At 41.3% G+C, this 21,273-nt stretch overlaps 2 protein-coding genes across 2 annotated transcripts; one reads left to right on the top strand and one right to left on the bottom strand.

Moving 5' to 3' along the window:
• Positions 1-1,598: 1,598 nt before the first annotated feature.
• LOC145876046 (uncharacterized) lies at positions 1,599-5,532 on the top strand (the record flags this gene model as incomplete). The annotated part of the gene is made up of 1 exon (XM_082971819.1): positions 1,599-5,532. A coding segment is annotated over one exon (1,488 nt), but the record flags the coding sequence as incomplete, so codon positions are not given.
• A 10,263-nt stretch (positions 5,533-15,795) lies between these two features.
• On the bottom strand, positions 15,796-21,111 carry LOC145876045 (uncharacterized). The gene is made up of 2 exons (XM_082971818.1): positions 20,533-21,111; positions 15,796-16,847 (listed from the first exon to the last, which is right to left on the bottom strand). The coding sequence occupies exons 1-2, from the start codon at positions 20,900-20,902 to the stop codon at positions 15,796-15,798; spliced, it is 1,422 nt and encodes a 473-aa protein (XP_082827944.1). The 5' UTR covers positions 20,903-21,111.
• Positions 21,112-21,273: the final 162 nt, after the last annotated feature.

Genomic DNA, 21,273 nt, shown 5'->3' with positions numbered 1-21,273 from the left:
TGGATCCAACATCCCAAACAAATCGATATTTATAATGTGTTATTGTCTACTTGATTTACAGTAGGGTCTCGTTAGTCCGTTTGGAAACGGAGATACTTAGCTCATAATGTGTAGAGAACTGTTCCTTGATGGATAGGCTATTGTACAACACACAGAGCTATTTTCCTTTATTCAGGACATTTAGAATGACAACACATTACAGAGTAGCCTAGTGGGATTATTCACAAAATTATCTGGTGATCAGGTTATGAATTGTCATGACAAAGACATTTTAGTCTCCTTGTTTCACCTAAAATATTAAATGATTTATAGTCCTAGGTCTATGTTGTTGTTAGGTGAAGTTATGGGTCCTACAGTAGGTCTATGTTATTGTTAGGTGAGATTATAGACCATTTTGGCATACACTTAGTGGACAAAACCTCATTGTCAGGCTGATGTCAGGCTGATGGAAAACTAGCCAATGAGCATTTTACTGGTTGAAGTCGTTTTTAAATATAAAGTAGTACATTTGACAATAACACAAATATTATATTAAATCAGGACATTCAAACGAGCCTTACAATTATAATCCAAAGTAGTGTCAAATGATGATAATAATCATAATCAACCTGGAAATGGAGGCTATTTTTGCTGTCAGCCTATGAGAACTCCCCTGAGTTTCCCCCACGGTGGTGAATTAGTGAATAGACACAGAGCTTAATGTGAGTTTCCTTGAGTAACACTCCTGATCTAGTGCTGTAATATTCAGAATACATTGTGAAAACTAATCTTTGCTCACCATTTGTTAAATATATATTTTTTTTCACCCCTTTTTTCTCCCCAATTGGTACTTACAGTCTTGTCTCATTGCTGCAACTCCAATACGGACTCTGGAGAGGCGAAGGTCGAGAGCCATGCGTCCTCTGAAACACAACCCAACCTAGCCGCGCTGCTTCTTGACACAATGCCCATCCAACCCGGAAGCCAGCAGCACCAATGTGTCGGAGGAAACACTGTACACCTGGCGACCTGGTCAGCGTGCACTGCGCCCGGCCCGCCACAGGAGTCGCCAGTGCGCGATGAAACAAGGATATCCCTGCCGGCCAAACCCTCCCCTAACCCGGACGACGCTGGGCCAATTGTGCGTCGCCCCATGGGCCTCCCGGTCGCGGCCGGCTGCAACAGAGCTTGGACTCGAACCCAGAATCTCTAATGGCACAGCTTAGGCCACTTGCTCACCATTTTTGCTCCAGGCAGATATACTACATCCATAACTAGCGGTTTCTGCATTAGCAGGGAGGTGTTTCTGCAATCAAATTGTGTGCGCATCGCCCTTGTCGCAATTTTAGCAAACACAGAAAGGTGCCTATATTTGAGAACAAAAGTCGCCTGGCACACTGCTTAGGAGTTCAACACCTTTTACTTATTTCTAGTTACTACTAATGTGAAAACAAGACTAAATATGACTATTGTTGCTCACTTGACTGTCTTAAGACAATTGTCAAGTCATTTTAACATTCATTACAGACGTCAATTGTTGTACAGTATCATGGCTACGCTGTTGGCATCACCTTTTTCAGTGGATTTCTGCTGTTGTGAGCCTTTAACTATCTGTCTGACTTGTTCACACAGGTGAGAGACGTGACTATCATGGATCCTCTGGGGAGCCTCAACATCATGATGCTGACGAGTCAGAGAAGAGTCTGTCCAGATTCTATCACCTCAAGAAACACCAGCAGAGACCCACAGGGAAGAAATCTATCTGCTGCTCTGACTGTGGAAAACATTGCAAATCTTCATCAGAACTTAAAATACACCAGCGAACACACACAGGAGAGAAATCTCACCACTGTTTTGATTGTGGGAAGAGTTACTCAAGTTTAAAAGCACTAAAAGTACACCTGAGAATTCACACTGGAGAGAAACCGTACAGCTGTACTCAATGTGGGAAGAGTTTTACTCAGTCAAGCAACCTGTTATCACACCAGAGAACACACACAGGAGAGAAACCTTATAGCTGTGATCAATGTGGGAAGACTTATATTTCATCTTGCCATCTGAGTAGACACCAGCGAGTACACACAGGAGAGAAACCTTATAGCTGTAATCAATGTGGGAAGAGTTTTACTCGGCCAGACAGCCTGATAATACACCAGAGAACACACACAGGAGAGAAACCTTATAGCTGTGATCAATGTGGGAAGACTTATATTTCATCTTGCCATCTGACTAAACACCAGCGAGTACACACAGGAGAGAAACCTTATAGCTGTAATCAATGTGGGAAGAGTTTTACTCGGCCAGACAGCCTGATATTACACCAGAAAACACACACAGGAGAGAAACAATATAGCTGTGATCAATGTGGGAAGAGTTTTGCTGCATCTGGCTCTCTGACTCTACACCAGAAAACACACACAGGAGAGAAATCTTTCCACTGTTCAGATTGTGGAAAAATATTCTCAACTTCACAGAATATGAAGAAGCACCAGAAAACACACACAGGAGAGAAACCTTATAGCTGTAATCAATGTGGGAAGAGTTTTACTCGGTCAGACGGCCTGATATTACACCAGAGAACACACACAGGAGAGAAACCTTATAGCTGTAACCAATGTGGGAATAGTTTTTCTACATCTAGCTATCTCACTATACACCAGAGAACACACACAGGAGAGAAACCTTTTAGCTGTAACCAATGTGGGAATAGTTTTTCTACATCTAGCTATCTCACTAAACACCAGAGAACTCATACAGGAGAAAAACCATATAGCTGTACTCAATGTGGGAAGAGTTTTTCTACGTCTAGCTATCTCACTATACACCAGAGAACACACACAGGAGAGAAACCATATAGCTGTACTCAATGTGGGAAGAGTTTTTCTACGTCTAGCTATCTCACTATACACCAGAGAACACACACAGGAGAGAAACAATATAGCTGTAGTCAATGTGGGACAAGATTTTCTTGGCTAACCAGCCTAGTATCACATCAGAGAACACACACAGGAGAGAAATCTCCTAGCTGTGATCAATGTGGGAAGAGATACTCTGATAACAGATCTCTGATTAAACATCAGAAAATACATGAAGGAGTTGTTTCATGATATCAATGAAATAATGTCACAATGTAGAATGTTTTAACATTGTAGAAGGAGTATTTTAATGATGTCACAATGTAGAACCAAAAAGAGCTGTGTTACACTTACCATGTTGGTGACGCACTTGAATCAAAATGCAACACTTCAAAATGTAGCTAGCTGCTTTCTACAAATTGTCCTCTAACCAGGGATGTACACATTATTCCCAGATTCCGTGTGCTTTTTGAGCTGTTCGTTTTAACAGGACGTGCAACTTCATCTCCCTCCTGTCACACAAATGATTTTAACATGATATCGATGAGTTATGACAAATAAGTGTTGTGTTCCTTTGTTTAGCGACCCCTACATTTAAATGCATCACTCCAAAATGTAGCTGACTGTCTTCTGCAGGTTGTCCTCTAATCAGTGAGGTAAAATATATCTCCCATTTCCATGTGTTTTGTTTAGTTGTTAGTTTCAACATCACGTACAACCTGATTTCCCCCTAATTTCCCCCTATTTTATAAGGAGTAACATGATTATTGTGGCAGATGTTTGTGTATATAGCACATTTTATGTTTTCAATATATCCCAAACTGTTTCTGCATATTGGTTATTGATTTGGACACGTTAAAACTGTGTTTTGACATTGGGGATATCCCATCTAGCAACATGTCATTGAAAAGACATTGAAAATATGACTATGCAACCAAATATTTCATATTTACATTTCATGATCAGATTTAGTAATCGATTTATTGATGATATTTATTCATGCAACCAACTGACAATTTTTGGTACAATTATATTGACATTGTTGCCCTGCTTTTAAAATATCAGGGTTCATTCTCAGATGTGCCAACCCAAATGTACTAGAGCATGACATTGGGGACTGGGCCCCGATCCAACAACATGCCTATCTAGTGAACCCTGAAAAGGGACAGAAGCTCTGCAGTGAGGTGGAAAGTTACTATGGATATTGCAGGAGTTTCCTCTTGAAATCAGACATGTCTGTGGTGAGGACAACTTGGTTGCTGATTGTCTCAAGGTGGGCAGTCAAAAAGTTTTGTGTTTAGACAGTGCGTTGCCATGGATCACAATGTATTTTGACTGCACGTTTTTCCGTATTGGAGATGAGTTTTGTTTGGGCTCGTTCCAAGGGGACGAGAGTTCTAGAAGCTAGTGAGTTTTAGGAAGACGAGAGTTCTAGAAGCTAGTGGGATTTAGGAAGACGAGAGTTCTAGAAGCTAGTGAGTTTTAGGAAGACGAGAGTTCTAGAAGCTAGTGTTTTTTAGGTAGACGAGTGTTCTAGAATCTAGTGAGTTTTAGGAAGACGAGAGTTCTAGAAGCTAGTGAGTTTTAGGAAGACGAGAGTTCTAGAAGCTAGTGGGATTTAGGATTCTATAGAAAGAAAAAGGAGAAACAAATAATACTATTGTATATTATTATTTAGAAATACGTGTTTTTTTTCTTGTTTTTAATTGTTGACATCCAGTAGACACCATGTTTATATTGGTGAAGGTGAAGCATTGTAGTTGATTATAATGTGAAATGGAAGTTGTTTTCTGTTGGTGGTGAGCAAACTTGTCCAAAAGAAATATAGGATATATTTGTTGTCATAAGGTGTTACAGGCTTTGGTTTTTCCATTTATGTTTTGAGGTTGGACGTTAGCACGTCTAGCTCGTGAGCACGTCTAGCCCGTTAGCCCGTCTAGCCCGTTAGCTCGTTAGCACGTCTAGCTCGTTAGCCCGTCTAGCTCGTTAGCCCGTCTAGCTCGTTAGCACGTCTAGCTCGTTAGCCCGTCTAGCTCGTTAGGACGTATAGCTCGTTAGCACGTCTAGCTCGTTAGCCCGTCTAGCTCGTTAGCCCGTCTAGCTCGTTAGCACGTAGGACGCACTGATTGGTGTCACCTCGTTAGTCAGTATGTGTTACACCTGTGCTGGCTTGTCCATCTCGTTAGTGGGAAGGTGTTTCACCTGAGCTGGTCCAGGTTCTATTTAAGAGTGTCTGGCCCAGTGCTCCAGTTGTCTTGATACATGTGGAGAGTCAACACCTTTAGTTGCTCCACCTTTTTGGTTTACTTCCTGTCTTTAAGTTTGGTGTGGGTTTTTCTTTTGTTTTCCTCTTCTTGGGCAGATTTAGTGGGTCTCATGGTGGGTGTCTTTTAGGTCCCAGTTGTTGTTACTAGTCAACTTCCAGTGGACACCCCCATAGTGTCTTTCAGAGCCCCTCCTAAAAACATGCTTATATTTTGGGTTGGATGTTGCATCCAATTAATATTTTAATCAATGGATTTTCCTTAGAATGCTAATTCGTCTTTCAGTTGTTAATCTTATGTTTGTTGTGGTAAATATTTCTGTTTATTTTCATTGTTTTATTTTTTTCCTGTGAAGCATCCATGTCTGAAATGTGCTGTATAAATAAAGCTTGATTTGAACATATTGCAAAAGAAATTAACCCAATGACTGACAATCAACAGACTCTTGCAAAACCAATACGTATCTTGGTCCATCTTATTATGAAAAAAGTATAAATTCATTATATTTCCCACTATGTCAAAATAGTGCTGGTATGTACGTTTAGTATCACTTTTCAACCAACCCAGTGCATTTGTTGAAGATAAATGTTTAATTCAACAATATGTCAAAGGATTCAACTACTGGAAACGGACACAAACAAATGGATCAACCAGATCAATCCCACTTTTCCAGCCTGCTGAAGGCGTGGTGGAGTGGTAAACACCACCCCCGGCTCTACCAGGGGCTTGAGGTGGTCTCCCACAGCTCTGCTTATGTCATGTTCTGTGGCCTTGCTGTTCCAGTTCTTGACTGTCCCTGCAACACAGAAAGAAATGCATTTAGTCATATTATATAAACCACTCAAAGTAATGGATATGGAGCATCTATGGCCTCAGTTACACCTGGCACCTAAATGTGACATCTGATCACTCCAAGCTGCATTAGGTTCAGATCTACCAGGATGGGCCTTTGACACAGTCAGGCCACTGATTATGCATCAGCAATGTAAAGAGATGGGGTGAATGAGGGGAAAAGTACATTTGACACAAATGACCTTCATAATAAATCAAATGTTGTTGGTCACATACAGGTGTTCAGCAGATGTTATTGCAGGTGTAGTGAAATGCTTGTCCTTCTAGTTCCCACAGTGCAGGAATATCTAACAATTAATATCTAACAATTTCACAACAAATACCTAATACACACAAATCTAAGTAAAGGAATGGAATTAGGAATATATAAATATATGGATAAACAATGTCAGAGCAGCATAGACTGAGATACAGTTTATACATATGAGATGAGAAATGATATGTAAACATTATTAAAGTGACTAGTGTTCCATTTATTAAAGTGGCCAATGATGTCAAGTCTATATGTAGGCTGCAGCCTCTCTGTGCTGTTTAACAGTCTGATGGCCTTGAGATAGAAGCTGTTTTTCTGTCTTTCGGTCTCAGCTTTGATGCACCTGTACTGACCTCGCCTTCTGGATGATAGCAGGCTGAACAGGCAGTGGCTCGGGTAATAACAAAGAACAAATGTGTGTGCCTGAGGGGAAATTAACTTTCATACAGCCAAAAGGGGTGAGAAATGTGAACAATTTGCACTAATGTAAATAAATATAGATGATGGAACATATTCCCTTTTGCTGACGTGATGAACCACTAAGGGGACATAAATATTTACCATCTAAATCATGTGTGACCTCTCACCTCTCTGGCTGTAGAAGTGTTCTTCCTAACCAGTCCCTCAACAGCTCTCTGACTGAGCTCCACCCTCACTGGGTCTTCAGAGGAGAGGAAGGCTGAGGAGGGATGGAAGGATGAATGGATCAGTCAGTCAATAAAGTGTAGAGCTGCTGTCTATGCTGTCTGACTAAATCACTATTTTAGTAGTTCATTAAAGTAAATAAGGCTTTATGACTGCTGAATACCAACTATCAATCACTTAGATCATGTATTTTCAGGTAGAGATACATCCTTGGGACGTCCCTAGCCCGTTGAAGTTGACATTTAAAATGGTTAAGGTAGGGGTTAAGGTTAGGGTTTAGGGTAGGGATGTCCCAAGGATCCCAGATAGCATTGACCATTGTGCATTCTTCTGTCTATTTTACATAGCAGGTGATGGGTTCTGACTTCTGAACTTGAAAATATTAAATATCCTTATTATGTGAAATTGAATGAAACAATGTATGTTGATGCTAATATGATGTACAATATTCCATGATGTTTCTATATGATAACAATAGAGTAATATATTTAATATATTCCATGATGTTTCTATATGATAACAATACAGTAATATATTTAATATGATGTACAATATTCCATGATGTTTCTATATGATAACAATACAGTAATATATTTAATATGTCATATACTATTTAACAGTTTCACTAATTCATTTTAATGAACTTAATGATTATGACACACCCCTCACTATTGTCATTGGTTGCACTAATTGCACTGTTTGTCTACATAACCTGGTTCAAGTATTGATGACATCACCCTGAAGAAGGCACAGTGATGCTGAAACGTTGGTAAATACCCAATAAATTACTGGGAGTTTAAACATGGAGTGTGCAACTTTATTTTGATAGTTTATAGTTTATTCGCCGTTAGTCAGCACCTCCTCACAAACTATTCTTCTGGGTGTGCGCCAGCTCATGTTTTTTAAGGGTAGGTAACAACACATCCGCCACACTGATCCTCAACACAGGGGCCCCTCTGGGTTGCGTGCTCAGCCCCCTCCTGTACTCCCTGTTCACTCATGACTGCACAGCCAGGCACGACTCCAACACCATTATTAAGTTTGCCGATGCCACAATAGTGGTAGGCCTGATCACCAACAACGATGAGACAGCCTATAGGGAGGAGGTCAGAGACCTGGCCGTGTGGTGCAAGAAAAACAACCGCTCTCTCAACATGATCAAGACAAAGGAGATGATTGTGGACTACAGGAAAAGGAAGACAGCACGCCCCCATTCTCATCGACGGGGCTGTAGTGGAGCAGGTTGAGAGCTTCAAGTTCCTTGGTGTCCACATCACTAACAAACTATCATGGTCCAAGCACACCAAGATAATCGTGAAGAGGGCACGACAAAACCTATTCCTCCTCAGGAGACTGAAAAGATTTAGCATGGGTCCTCAGATCCTCAAAAGCTTCTACAGTTGCACCATCGAGAGCATCCTGACTGGTTGCATCTCTGCCTGGTATGGCAACTGCTCTGCCTCCGATCGCAAGGCACTACAGAGGGTAGTGCGTACAGCCCAGTACATCACTGGGGCCAAGCTCCCTGCCATCCAAGACCTCTTTACCAGGCGGTGTCAGAGGAAGGCCCCTCCCCCCCACTCTCTGTTATCATCTCTGCATAGTCACTTTAATAACTCTACCTACATGTACATATTCACCGTCTCACCTCATACTGTATTGGAGCAGCAGCAGCTGACTGCCCGGTTCAACATCAGTTCACCGTCTCACCTCATACTGTATTGGAGCAGCTGACTGCCCGGTTCAACATCAGTTCACCGTCTCACCTCATACTGTATTGGAGCAGCAGCAGCTGACTGCCCGGTTCAACATCAGTTCACCATCTCACCTCATACTGTATTGGAGCAGCAGCAGCTGACTGCCCAGTTCACCGTCTCACCTCATACTGTATTGGAGCAGCTGACTGCCCAGTTCAACATCAGTTCACCGTCTCACCTCATACTGTATTGGAGCAGCAGCAGCTGACTGCCCGGTTCAACATCAGTTCACAGTCTCACCTCATACTGTATTGGAGCAGCAGCAGCTGACTGCCCGGTTCAACATGAGTTCACCGTCTCACCTCATACTGTATTGGAGCAGCAGCAGCTGACTGCCCGGTTCAACATCAGTTCACCGTCTCACCTCATACTGTATTGGAGCAGCAGCAGCTGACTGCCCGGTTCAACATCAGTTCACCGTCTCACCTCATACTGTATTGGAGCAGCAGCAGCTGACTGCCCGGTTCACCGTCTCACCTCATACTGTATTGGAGCAGCAGCAGCTGACTGCCCGGTTCACCGTCTCACCTCATACTGTATTGGAGTAGCAGCAGCTGACTGCCCGGTTCAACATCAGTTCACCGTCTCACCTCATACTGTATTGGAGCAGCAGCAGCTGACTGCCCAGTTCAACATCAGTTCACCGTCTCACCTCATACTGTATTGGAGCAGCAGCAGCTGACTGCCCGGTTCAACATCAGTTCACCGTCTCACCTCATACTGTATTGGAGCTGCAGCAGCTGACTGCCCAGTTCACCGTCTCACCTCATACTGTATTGGAGCAGCAGCAGCTGACTTGATCGTTGATACTAATCATCATGTTTGAATCTGAGAGTAAATAGAGCCGACTACACTCTAAAAATGAAGGGTTCAACTGGAGTTGTTCTCAGATCCCCTAAGAACCGTAGGGTTCTTGGTCAATGAAAAACAGCCCCAAAAGGTTCTTCAAAGAACTTGTTAGAAGGTGGGTTCATCGAGGAACCTCCGTTGTTGCTGGACTTCTTCCGGGAACTTCGCAATTACAACTGAAAACGATGGTGACAAGTTTGGATGCGACAACAGTTAAAAAGGTTAAGTTGGGTTGATGTTTGGCTCTGAATATGTCTCGAAATAATGTATTATAATAATATAACATACTAATAATAGTTTTCTGTGAATATCTTCCATAACGTTACTATAGTTAATGAACGTAAATATTAGAAAGCCGGGTTTGACCGTCGGCGTTGTATGAGCTACAGTACAGTACCGTTAGCTAGCTAGCTAACGTTATGTCCTAACTAGGCACAACTAGGTTTGGATTATTTCCTCAACTATATTCTTTCCCATATATTGTATATCGTTTCCATGAAGACAATATGGCTTTACACTCATTAACGTAAGTTTCCAATCTAGAGCAGTTCTCACTTTTGTGATAATGAACTAGCTAATGTTAGCTTCGTTAACTAACTAACTAACTAACTAAACTCCCCCCCAACTCCTCTCATACCAGGAAGAACCCCCCCCCCCCCCATTTCAAATGTAGATTTACATGTATTTGAAATATAGTACCCGGACGGAGAAAATCCAATAAGCGTTTTATAGTTACATTGTTAGGGTAACTTACCCTAAAGTGGACACACTCCCATCAGTTTCTGAGACAACTGCTCAGACTTTGTAGACAGTTTAATAATGCTTAAACCTCATCTTTATCAAATGATCCATTAAAGATACCAACTCAAAGCCTACGTTCGTCTACATATGGGTTGTTTAAATTATATTCCCAGTATTACTTCATCAAATCGCTAGTAATCATTATACACACATACAATTCATCATATTTTCATATATTCACAGAATCCATATAAAACGTAAGAAATTCTCAGGTAGTCACGACAACCATTCCATTTGTTTTTTCAGGGACTCTCCATAGCAACGAAGCAGCTCTCCAAACATCCTCCCAGCAGAACAAAAAATAAACTTTAGTTTCCCAGACAATGACCATGGGATCCTCAACGGTTCTCTAACCTCCCAGAGACCACGGCAAAATCAAGCCTCCCAGGAACTATAGACCTTCCTCTGCTTTCTAAAATATCATCCCCCTCTCAATACCACCCCGTGATCTTCTATGATGGGCAGTGAAGGAACGGAACCCCAAGATAACGTTATAATAAAGCTTATTATCCACATGTCAATCATCTGATTAAGCATATTTCTATATGAGGAACTATAGATCTCTAGGAGGAACTATAGATCTCTAGGAGGAACTATAGACCTCTGTGAGGAACTACAGATCTCTAGGAGGAACTATAGACCTCTAGGAGGAACTATAGCCCTCTAGGAGGAACTATAGACCTCTAGGAGGAACTATAGACCTCTAGGAGGAACTATAGACCTCTAGGAGGAACTATAGATCTCTAGGAGGAACTATAGACCTCTAGGAGGAACTATAGATCTCTAGGAGGAACTATAGACCTCTAGGAGGAACTATAGACCTCTAGGAGGAACTATAGACCTCTAGGAGGAACTATAGACCTCTAGGAGGAACTATAGACCTCTAGGAGGAACTATAGATCTCTAGGAGGAACTATAGATCTCTAGGAGGAACTATAGATCTCTAGGAGGAACTATAGATCTCTAGGAGGAACTATAGATCTCTAGGAGGAACTATAGACCTCTAGGAGGAACTATAGACCTCTAGGAGGAACTATAGACCTCTAGGAGGAACTATAGACCTCTAGGAGGAACTATAGATCTCTAGGAGGAACTATAGATCTCTAGGAGGAACTATAGATCTCTAGGAGGAACTATAGATCTCTAGGAGGAACTATAGATCTCTAGGAGGAACTATAGATCTCTAGGAGGAACTATAGATCTCTGTGAGGAATTACAGATCTCTAAAGGAACTATAGATCTCTAGGAGGAACTATAGAGGAGGAACTATAGATCTCTAGGAGGAACTATAGATCTCTAGGAGGAACTATAGATATCTAGGAGGAACTATAGATCTCTAGGAGGAACTATAGACCTCTAGGAGGAACTATAGATCTCTAGGAGGAACTATAGATCTCTAGGAGGAACTATAGATCTCTAGGAGGAACTATAGATCTCTGTTACTATCCAAACATCAGATTATGACTCAGTCACACAACTCTCATACCACAGTCACACAACTCTCATACCACAGTCACACAACTCTCATATCACAGTCACACAACTCTCATATCAGAAAATATGAAATGGGGTCCAGGTTTAAAATAATTACATGTTTAAAACAATTACAGGTGCACCTTACTATCTTGTACTATATCATAAATGGTCTTAACTAGTAAACACAGATTCTAGTTGTCATCTAGTTCACACAGATTCTAGTTGTCATCTCGTTCACACAGATTCTAGTTGTCATCTCGTTCACACAGATTCTAGTTGTCATCTCGTTCACACAGATTCTAGTTGTCATCTCGTTCACACAGATTCTAGTTGTCATCTCGTTCACACAGATTCTAGTTGTCATCTCGTTCACACAGATTCTAGTTGTCATCTCGTTCACACAGATTCTAGTTGTCATCTCGTTCACACAGATTCTAGTTGTCATCTCGTTCACACAGATTCTAGATATTTAACGCTAAATGACCGAACCCAGGGCATACCTGGCAGCACGTTTAAAATCATTGGAATTCACCACTTCTGAGAGTCACACAGACACTTTTCAGAATGAGGTCCTTCTTCCAATAGAGTTTCACCAGGTACCGTGTTTCACACAGAACCCACAGTCACCCTGGCCCCTCACCCCTACAGACCAATCCCCACTGTGATCAATTCAGTGTCAGGACAGCTCTAGGTCGCCCGCAACCGACCAATGATAGGTGTCTGAGTCGACTGACTCTCAGATCATCCTCCACTGACTCGGCCCTGTTTACGCCTCCAAGGTGCCCCCTCACACAGGAATACACACTCAGAGCCTACTGACTGGGCCCTGTTTACACCTCCACACAGGAATACACACTCAGAGCCTCCTGACTGGGCCCTGTTTACACCTCCACACAGGAATACACACTCAGAGCCTACTGACTGGGCCCTGTTTACACCTCCACACAGGAATACACACTCAGAGCCTACTGACTGGGCCCTGTTTACACCTCCACACAGGAATACACTCTCAGAGCCTACTGACTGGGCCCTGTTTACACCTCTACACAGGAATACACACTCAGAGCCTACTGACTGGGCCCTGTTTACACCTCCACACAGGAATACACACTCAGAGCCTCCTGACTGGGCCCTGTTTACACCTCTACACAGGAATACACACTCAGAGCCTACTGACTGGGCCCTGTTTACACCTCCACACAGGAATACACACTCAGAGCCTACTGACTGGGCCCTGTTTACACCTCCACACAGGAATACACACTCAGAGCCTACTGACTGGGCCCTGTTTACACCTCTACACAGGAATACACACTCAGAGCCTACTGACTGGGCCCTGTTTACACCTCCACACAGGAATACACACTCAGAGCCTACTGACTGGGCCCTGTTTACACTTCCACACAGGAATACACACTCAGAGCCTACGAGGATTTTCTAAAAACTCCACTTTGCGTGCTTCGCTCACCTCTTTCTTTTTTAAACTAGGTTGGAGATGTGGTATCCACTCAGCTCGCTGCCTCTCAGAACATTTGTTCTGTTCCTGAAGTGTGGTCTCCCTGAGATCCCAAGTTAGAGGGATCCCTGCTGCACCCTTTACCCAGGTCATCAGGAGCGGTCACCAAGTGAAGATTCACATCCCCATCGCCAAATGTGGTGGTTAATTTCTTTAATATCAAATGAGGAGACAAACTTATCACACAAGTCAGAGTTACTCTAAAACTAAATCTTTATTCACTTATAAGGCAGCAGGTCAATACAACACACACATACAAAGTGAATCGATTGAGTGTTCTACGATAATGATGGCTGGTAGACGAATCACCCCCAGATGATTCATTGTGAGATGAATCACCCCCAGATGATTCATTGAGAGATGAATCACCCCCAGATGATTCGTTGAGAGATGAATCACCCCCAGATGATTCGTTGAGAGATGAATCACCCCCAGATGATTCGTTGAGAGATGAACCACCCCCAGATGATTCGTTGAGAGATGAATCACCCCCAGATGATTCGTTAAGAGCCATGAGACAAAAGTACAAAGGTCTTTTAAAGCCAAGATGCACCCCTTTCAACCTACATGACCAACAACAGATGTATAGAACGGGTCACAAGGTTAAGATTTGTATGAAAGATACTTATAATTCTCAGCAGACAGTATCTGCTGTAAAAACAGTACTCTTTGTGTAGAGACCAGGGTCTGGCCCTGAGGTCATCTCTCCCTGGTACCATATAGAACAGAAACATTAACTCATGTTCTGGAATGCAGTCTCTTTAGGTTTTATCACCCAAAAGACATTGTAAATCTCCTGTCAGTGTTTTCTCCCAGAGGCCCATCCTCAGTAGAACACAGACACAATAGTTATAAGAACCCTCTATTCTGTTGCATAAAACAACCATTTGATGCAATAAAAGTATTATAACATAATCTTGCAGTTTTGCTCTCAGTGTCCACAAAAGAAAAACCCACACCAAACTTAAAGACAGGAAGTGGAGCAACTAAAGGTGTTGACTCTCCACATGTATCAAGACAACTGGAGCACTGGGCCAGACACTCTTAAATAGAACCTGGACCAGCTCAGGTGAAACACCTTCCCACTAACGAGATGGACAAGCCAGCACAGGTGTAACACATACTGACTAACGAGGTGACACCAATCAGTGCGTCCTACGTGCTAACGAGCTAGACGGGCTAACGAGCTAGACGTGCTAACGAGCTAGACGAGCTGACGAGGTATATGTGCTGACGAGCTAGACGGGCTAACGAGCTAGACGTGCTAACGAGCTAGACGGGCTAACGAGCTAGACGTGCTAACGAGCTAACGAGCTAGACGTGCTAACGAGCTAGACGTGCTAACGAGCTAACGAGCTAGACGTGCTAACGAGCTAGACGTGCTAAAGTCCAACCTCAAAACATAAATGGAAAAACCAAAGCCTGTAACACCTTCACCCTTAAGACAACAAATATGTCCTATATTTTTGTTGGACAAGTTTGCTCACCACCAACAGAAAACAACTTCCACTCCACATTATAATCAACTACAATGCTTCACCTTCTACAATATAAAATTCTTCCTAAGAATCAGAACTCTAGAACTCAAACAAAACTCATCTCCAATATGGAAAAAAGTCCAGTCAAAATAAATTGTTATCCATGGCAACGCACTGGCTAAACGCAAAACACAAATGTTTTTGACTGCCCACCTTGAGACAATCAGCAACCAAGTCGTCCTTATCACAGACATGTCTGACTTCAAGAGGAAACATATTATTATTTTATATTATATTTTGCTAGGTGGGATATCCCCAATGTCAAAACACAGTTTTAACGTGTCTAAATCAATAACCAACATGCAGAAACAGTTTGGGATGAATTGAAAACCTAAACATAAAATGTGCTATATACACAAACATCTGCCACAATAATCATATTACTTGTTTTTTTTTAAACCAAGCTCCTTATAAACTGCACAAGCACCAAAACACTGTTGTTTTGACAAGTAGCAATAAATCACTGATATCAATTAGGGGGGAAATCAGGTTCTACGTGCTGTTGAAACTAACACATCTAAAAAACACACATGGAAATGGGAGATATATTTTACCTCACTGGTTAGAGGACAACCTGCAGAAGACAGTCAGCTACATTTTGGAGTGATACATTTAAATGTCGGGGTCACTAAACAAAGGAACACAACACTTATTTGTCATCACTCATCGATATCACGATGAGATCAATTGTACTAAAAAAGGAATGATCAATTGTGTGACAGAAGGGAGATGAAGTTGCACGTCCTGTTAAAACTAACAGCTCAAAAACCACACGGAATCTGGGAATAATGTGTACATCACTGGTTAGAGGAGGTCACTTTTTGTTAAATCACATAAATTGTACTCTTTCAATTCAGAGCCTGGATTTCCCCCCTGAGGCTAATATCCATATCATGTTGAAATCAATAGAACAGGGGACAAACATTTAGGGTTCTACATTGTGACATCACTAAAATACTCCTACTACAATGATAAAACATTCTACATTGTGAGATTTCATTTCATTGATATCATGAAACAATTCCATGTATTTTCTGATGTTTGTTCAGATGTCTTTTATCGGTGAATCTCTTCCCACATTGACCACAGCTATAAGGTTTCTCTCCTGTGTGTGTTCTCTGGTGTACAGTCAGAGAGCCAGATGTTATAAAACTCTTCCCACATTGATCACAGCTATAAGATTTCTCTCCTGTGTGTATTCTCTGGTGTACAGTCAGAGAGCCAGATGTTGTAAAACTCTTCCCACATTGATCACAGCTATAATATTTCTCTCCAGTGTGTATTCTCTGGTGTCGTGTCAGATGGCAAGATGTAGTAAAACTCTTCCCACATTGATGACAGCTATAAGGTTTCTCTCCTGTGTGTGTTCTCTGGTGCACTGTCAGCTGTCCAGATTGACAAAAACGTTTCCCACATTGATCACAGCAATAAGGTTTCTCTCCTGTGTGTATTCTCTGGTGTAGTGTCAGATGGCCAGATGTAGTAAAACTCCTCCCACATTGATCACAGCTATAAGGTTTCTCTCCTGTGTGTGTTCTCTGGTGTTTAGTCAGATGGCCAGATGTTGTAAAACTCTTCCCACATTGATCACAGCTATAAGATTTCTCTCCAGTGTGTGTTCTCTGGTGTCGTGTCATATGGCTAGATGTAGTAAAACTCTTCCCACATTGATGACAGCTATAAGGTTTCTCTCCTGTGTGTGTTCTCTGGTGCACTGTCAGCTGTCCAGATTGACAAAAACGCTTCCCACATTGATGACAGCTATAAGATTTCTCTCCTGTGTGTGTTCTCTGGTGCACTGTCAGCTGTCCAGATTGACAAAAACTCTTCCCACATTGATCACAGCTATAACGTTTCTCCCCTGTGTGGATTTTCTGATGAATTTTAATGCCTGATGAGGTGAATCTCTTCCCACAGTCAGAGCAGCAGTGAGTTCTCTTCCCTGTGGATGTCTGCAGGTGTTTATTGAGGTGTTCTGATCTGGAGCAACTCTTCTCTGCCTCTTCAGCATCATGAGGTTGTTGAGGCTCCCCAGAGGACCCACGATAGTTCAGTATCTCTCCTGTGTGAACAACAAAGTCAGACAGATGATTAAAGGCCCACAACAGCGGTAATCCACTGTAAAAGGTGATGCCAACAGCGTAGCCATGATGTTGGACAACAATTGACATCTGTAATGAATGTAATGATTACTTGACATTTGTCTTAAAATGAGCAAGAATAGTCATATTTTGTCTTGTTTTCACATTAGTAGTAACATCGATGATTGTAGGCTAGAAATAAGTTATTCATGTTGTTGAAACTCTAAGCAGTGTGCCAGACGACTTTTGGTCTCCAATATTCTGCCCCTTTCTGTGTTTGCTAAAATTGCAGCACGAGGGCAATGCACACACAATTTGGTTGCAGAAACTCCTCCCTGCTAATGAGGAAACCACTTGTTATGGATGTAGTATATCTGGTAATGAGGAAACCACTAGTTATGGATGTAGTATATCTGGTAATGAGGAAACCACTAGTTATGGATGTAGTATATCTGGTAATGAGGAAACCACTAGTTATGGATGTAGTATATCTGGTAATGAGGAAACCACTAGTTATGGATGTAGTGTATCTGGTAATGAGGAAACCACTAGTTATGGATGTAGTATATCTGGTAATGAGGAAACCACTAGTTATGGATGTAGTATATCTGGTAATGAGGAAACCACTAGTTATGGATGTAGTATATCTGGTAATGAGGAAACCACTAGTTATGGATGTAGTATATCTGGTAATGAGGAAACCACTAGTTATGGATGTAGTATATCTGGTAATGAGGAAACCACTAGTTATGGATGTAGTATATCTGGTAATGAGGAAACCACTAGTTATGGATGTACTATATCTGCTAATGAGGAAACCACTAGTTATGGATGTAGTATATCTGCTAATGAGGAAACCACTAGTTATGGATGTAGTGTATCTGGTAATGAGGAAACCACTAGTTATGGATGTAGTATATCTGGTAATGAGGAAACCACTAGTTATGGATGTAGTATATCTGGTAATGAGGAAACCACTAGTTATGGATGTAGTATATCTGCTAATGAGGAAACCACTAGTTATGGATGTAGTATATCTGCTAATGAGGAAACCACTAGTTATGGATGTAGTATATCTGGTAATGAGGAAACCACTAGTTATGGATGTAGTATATCTGCCTGGAGCAAAAAATAGTGCGCAAAGATTTTAGTTTTTCACAATGTATTCTGAATATTACAGCGCACTATCAGGACAAGATCAGGAGTGCTACTCAAGGAAACTCACATTAAGCTCTGTGTCTATTCACTAATTCACCACCGTGGGGAAAACCCAGGGGAGTTCTCAGAGGCTGACAGCAAAAATAGCCTCCATTTACAGGTTGCTTATGAGTGCATTTCACACTACTTTGGATTATAACTGTAAGGCTCGTTTGAATCTCCTGTTTAATATAATATAATAGTCTTCCCTGTGGCTCAGTTGGTAGAGCATGGTGTTTGCAACGCCAGGGTTGTGGGTTCGATTCCCACTGAAGGCCAGTACAAAAATAAAAAAATGTATGAAATGTATGCATTCACTACTTTAAGTCGCTCTAGATAAGAGCGTCTGCTAAATGACTAAAATGTAAAAAAATAATGTTTGTGTTATTGTTGCAAATCAACTGCTTTATACTTAACACTTCAAATGCTATTTGGCTAGCTTTGCCATCAGCCTGACAATGAGGGTTTGTCCACTAAGTGTTTAACATAACTTCACCTAACAATAACCTACTGTAGGATCCATAACTTCACCTAACAATAACATAGACCTACTGTAGGACCCATAACTACACCTAACAATAACATAGACCTACTGTAGGACCCATAACTTAACCTAACAATATAGACCTACTGTAGGACCCATAACTTCACCTAACAACAACATAGACCTACTGTAGGACCCATAACTACACCTAACAATAACATAGACCTACTGTAGGACCCATAACTACACCTAACAATAACATAGACCTACTGTAGGACCCATAACTTAACCTAACAATATAGACCTACTGTAGGACCCATAACTTCACCTAACAACAACATAGACCTACTGTAGGACCCATAACTTCTAACAACAACATAGACCTACTGTAGGACCCATAACTTCACCTAACAACAACATAGACCTACTGTAGGACCCATAACTTCACCTAACAATAACATAGACCTACTGTAGGATCCATAACTTCACCTAACAATAACATAGACCTACTGTAGGACCCATAACTTCACCTAACAACAACATAGACCTACTGTAGGACCCATAACTTAACCTAACAACAACATAGACCTACTGTAGGACCCATAACTTCACCTAACAATAACATAGACCTACTGTAGAACCCATAACTTCACCTAACAACAACATAGACCTACTGTAGGACCCATAACTTCACCTAACAATAACATAGACCTACTGTAGGACCCATAACTTCACCTAACAACAACATAGACCTACTGTAGGAACCATAACTTCACCTAACAACAACATAGACCTACTGTAGGACCCATAACTTCACCTAACAACAACATAGACCTACTGTAGGATTCAGATTCAGATCAAGAACCGCGTTAATGACAGTATCCATTTGGGTGTCAATAAAGTTAAGGTGACACTCGGTTAGAACCATTGGATTTGCAAACTCTGAAATGATTTAGGATTTCTGTGCCCATAAAAACTGTTTTCCCACCGTAACATAAGGAGACACTAAATGTTACGTAGGTAGAGAGCATTTCAGAAATCTGAATACAAAAAACTGTCCTAACAGGACAATAACCTAAACCACAAGGCCAAATCTACACTGGAGGAGCTTACCAAGATGACATTGAATGTTCCTGAGTGGCCTAGTTACAGTTTGGACTTAAATCATCTTGAAAGTCAATGCAAGACTTGAAAACGGCTTTCTAGCAATGATCAACAACATACTTGACAGAACAGGAAGGATTTTAAAAAGAATAATGAATATTCACATGAAGATCAGCCTCCTATTGGATGACATCACGACTTCCCATCAAGCCAACTCCTTGAAGGCCTTACTATGACATCACTCACCCCTTCTAGTTTGCAGTTGTCTAAAAAAACTATTTTGCTCAAAACATTTATTTGTTTCACTTTAGTGTGTTTATACTTCACTGTATTTATCACTTTTCAACAGGAAAAGTTTTTAAAAAATCAATGTAGGACTTCATGGACAATTCTGACAGTACAAAAACATATTCAAGTGTAGAATGCCCTTTTAAAAATCACACATTAGTTCAACAACTGCAGAGTTTGTGTCCCTGTTTTATAAGATAGTACTCACTGTATTTACTGGTGTTAATCAGATCAATGTCCCTGTTTTATTAGATAGTTCTCACTGTATTTACTGGTGTTAATCAGATCAATGTCCCTGTTTTATTAGATAGTACTCACTGTATTTACTGGTGTTAATCAGATCAATGTCCCTGTTTTATTAGATAGTACTCACTGTATTTACTGGTGTTAATCAGATCAATGTCCCTGTTTTATTAGATAGTACTCACTGTATTTACTGGTGTTAACCAGATCAATGTCCCTATTTTATTAGATAGTACTCACTGTATTTACTGGTGTTAATCAGATCAATGTCCCTGTTTTATAAGATAGTACTCACTGTATTTACTGGTGTTAATCAGATCAATGTCCCTGTTTTATTAGATAGTACTCACTGTATTTACTGGTGTTAATCAGTTCTCCAGTCTTCTCTTCTTCGTCATCCTCTAATGTGACAGTAATCTCCCCCTCTTCATCCTTCATTCCAAAAACGTCTTCATCTTCTTTCACTTCATCCTCCACTCCAAAAACTGCATCTTCCTCCTCTTCTTTCACAGTAACATCCTCCTCCTCTTTCACTCTGAACGCTTCCTCTTCTTTCACTGAAACGTCTTTCTCTTCTTCTTTCACTGTAACAGCCTCACCCTCTACTTGTTTTTGTATTGTAACAGCCTCCTCTTCCTCCTCCTCTTTCACGAGAGCGTCTTTTTCCGTCCAACAGACCTCCTCTTCTTTAACAGGAGGAGAGTAGCTTAGTGAACTCATGGTCGGGGATAATAGCTAGTTAGCATTAGCGACTAGACTAGTGCTAACTTAACCAGCCAGCTAGCTGACTTACAACGTAAATATTACATAAAATGGAGTACTATGTTTAAATCACAGTGGCAATTAAACCACGAAATTGTCTTAAGAACTTGAATGTTCAGACTTTGTCAGCTAGCGAGCTACCGAGGTGGCTGCAGTTGTTGAAGAAGCGTTCCGTCCACTAGATTATACGTCACACTAGAAACATCTCCTGAAAGACACATATCGCCATCTGCTGTCTGGAGGGAGGAAACGCAGTTGAGGAGGGAAAACTATTTTTATTCTTCATTGAATTATAATATTATAAAGCAGTTTAGGAAAACGTTTTTTCT

This window comes from Salmo salar, unplaced genomic scaffold, assembly GCF_965601325.2.
Source record: "Salmo salar unplaced genomic scaffold, fSalSal1 ptg000432l, whole genome shotgun sequence".
In the NCBI taxonomy this organism is placed as follows: domain Eukaryota; kingdom Metazoa; phylum Chordata; class Actinopteri; order Salmoniformes; family Salmonidae; genus Salmo; species Salmo salar.
Note: the sequence above shows the minus strand (reverse complement) of the source record. Positions and strands in the feature narration are given on the sequence as shown.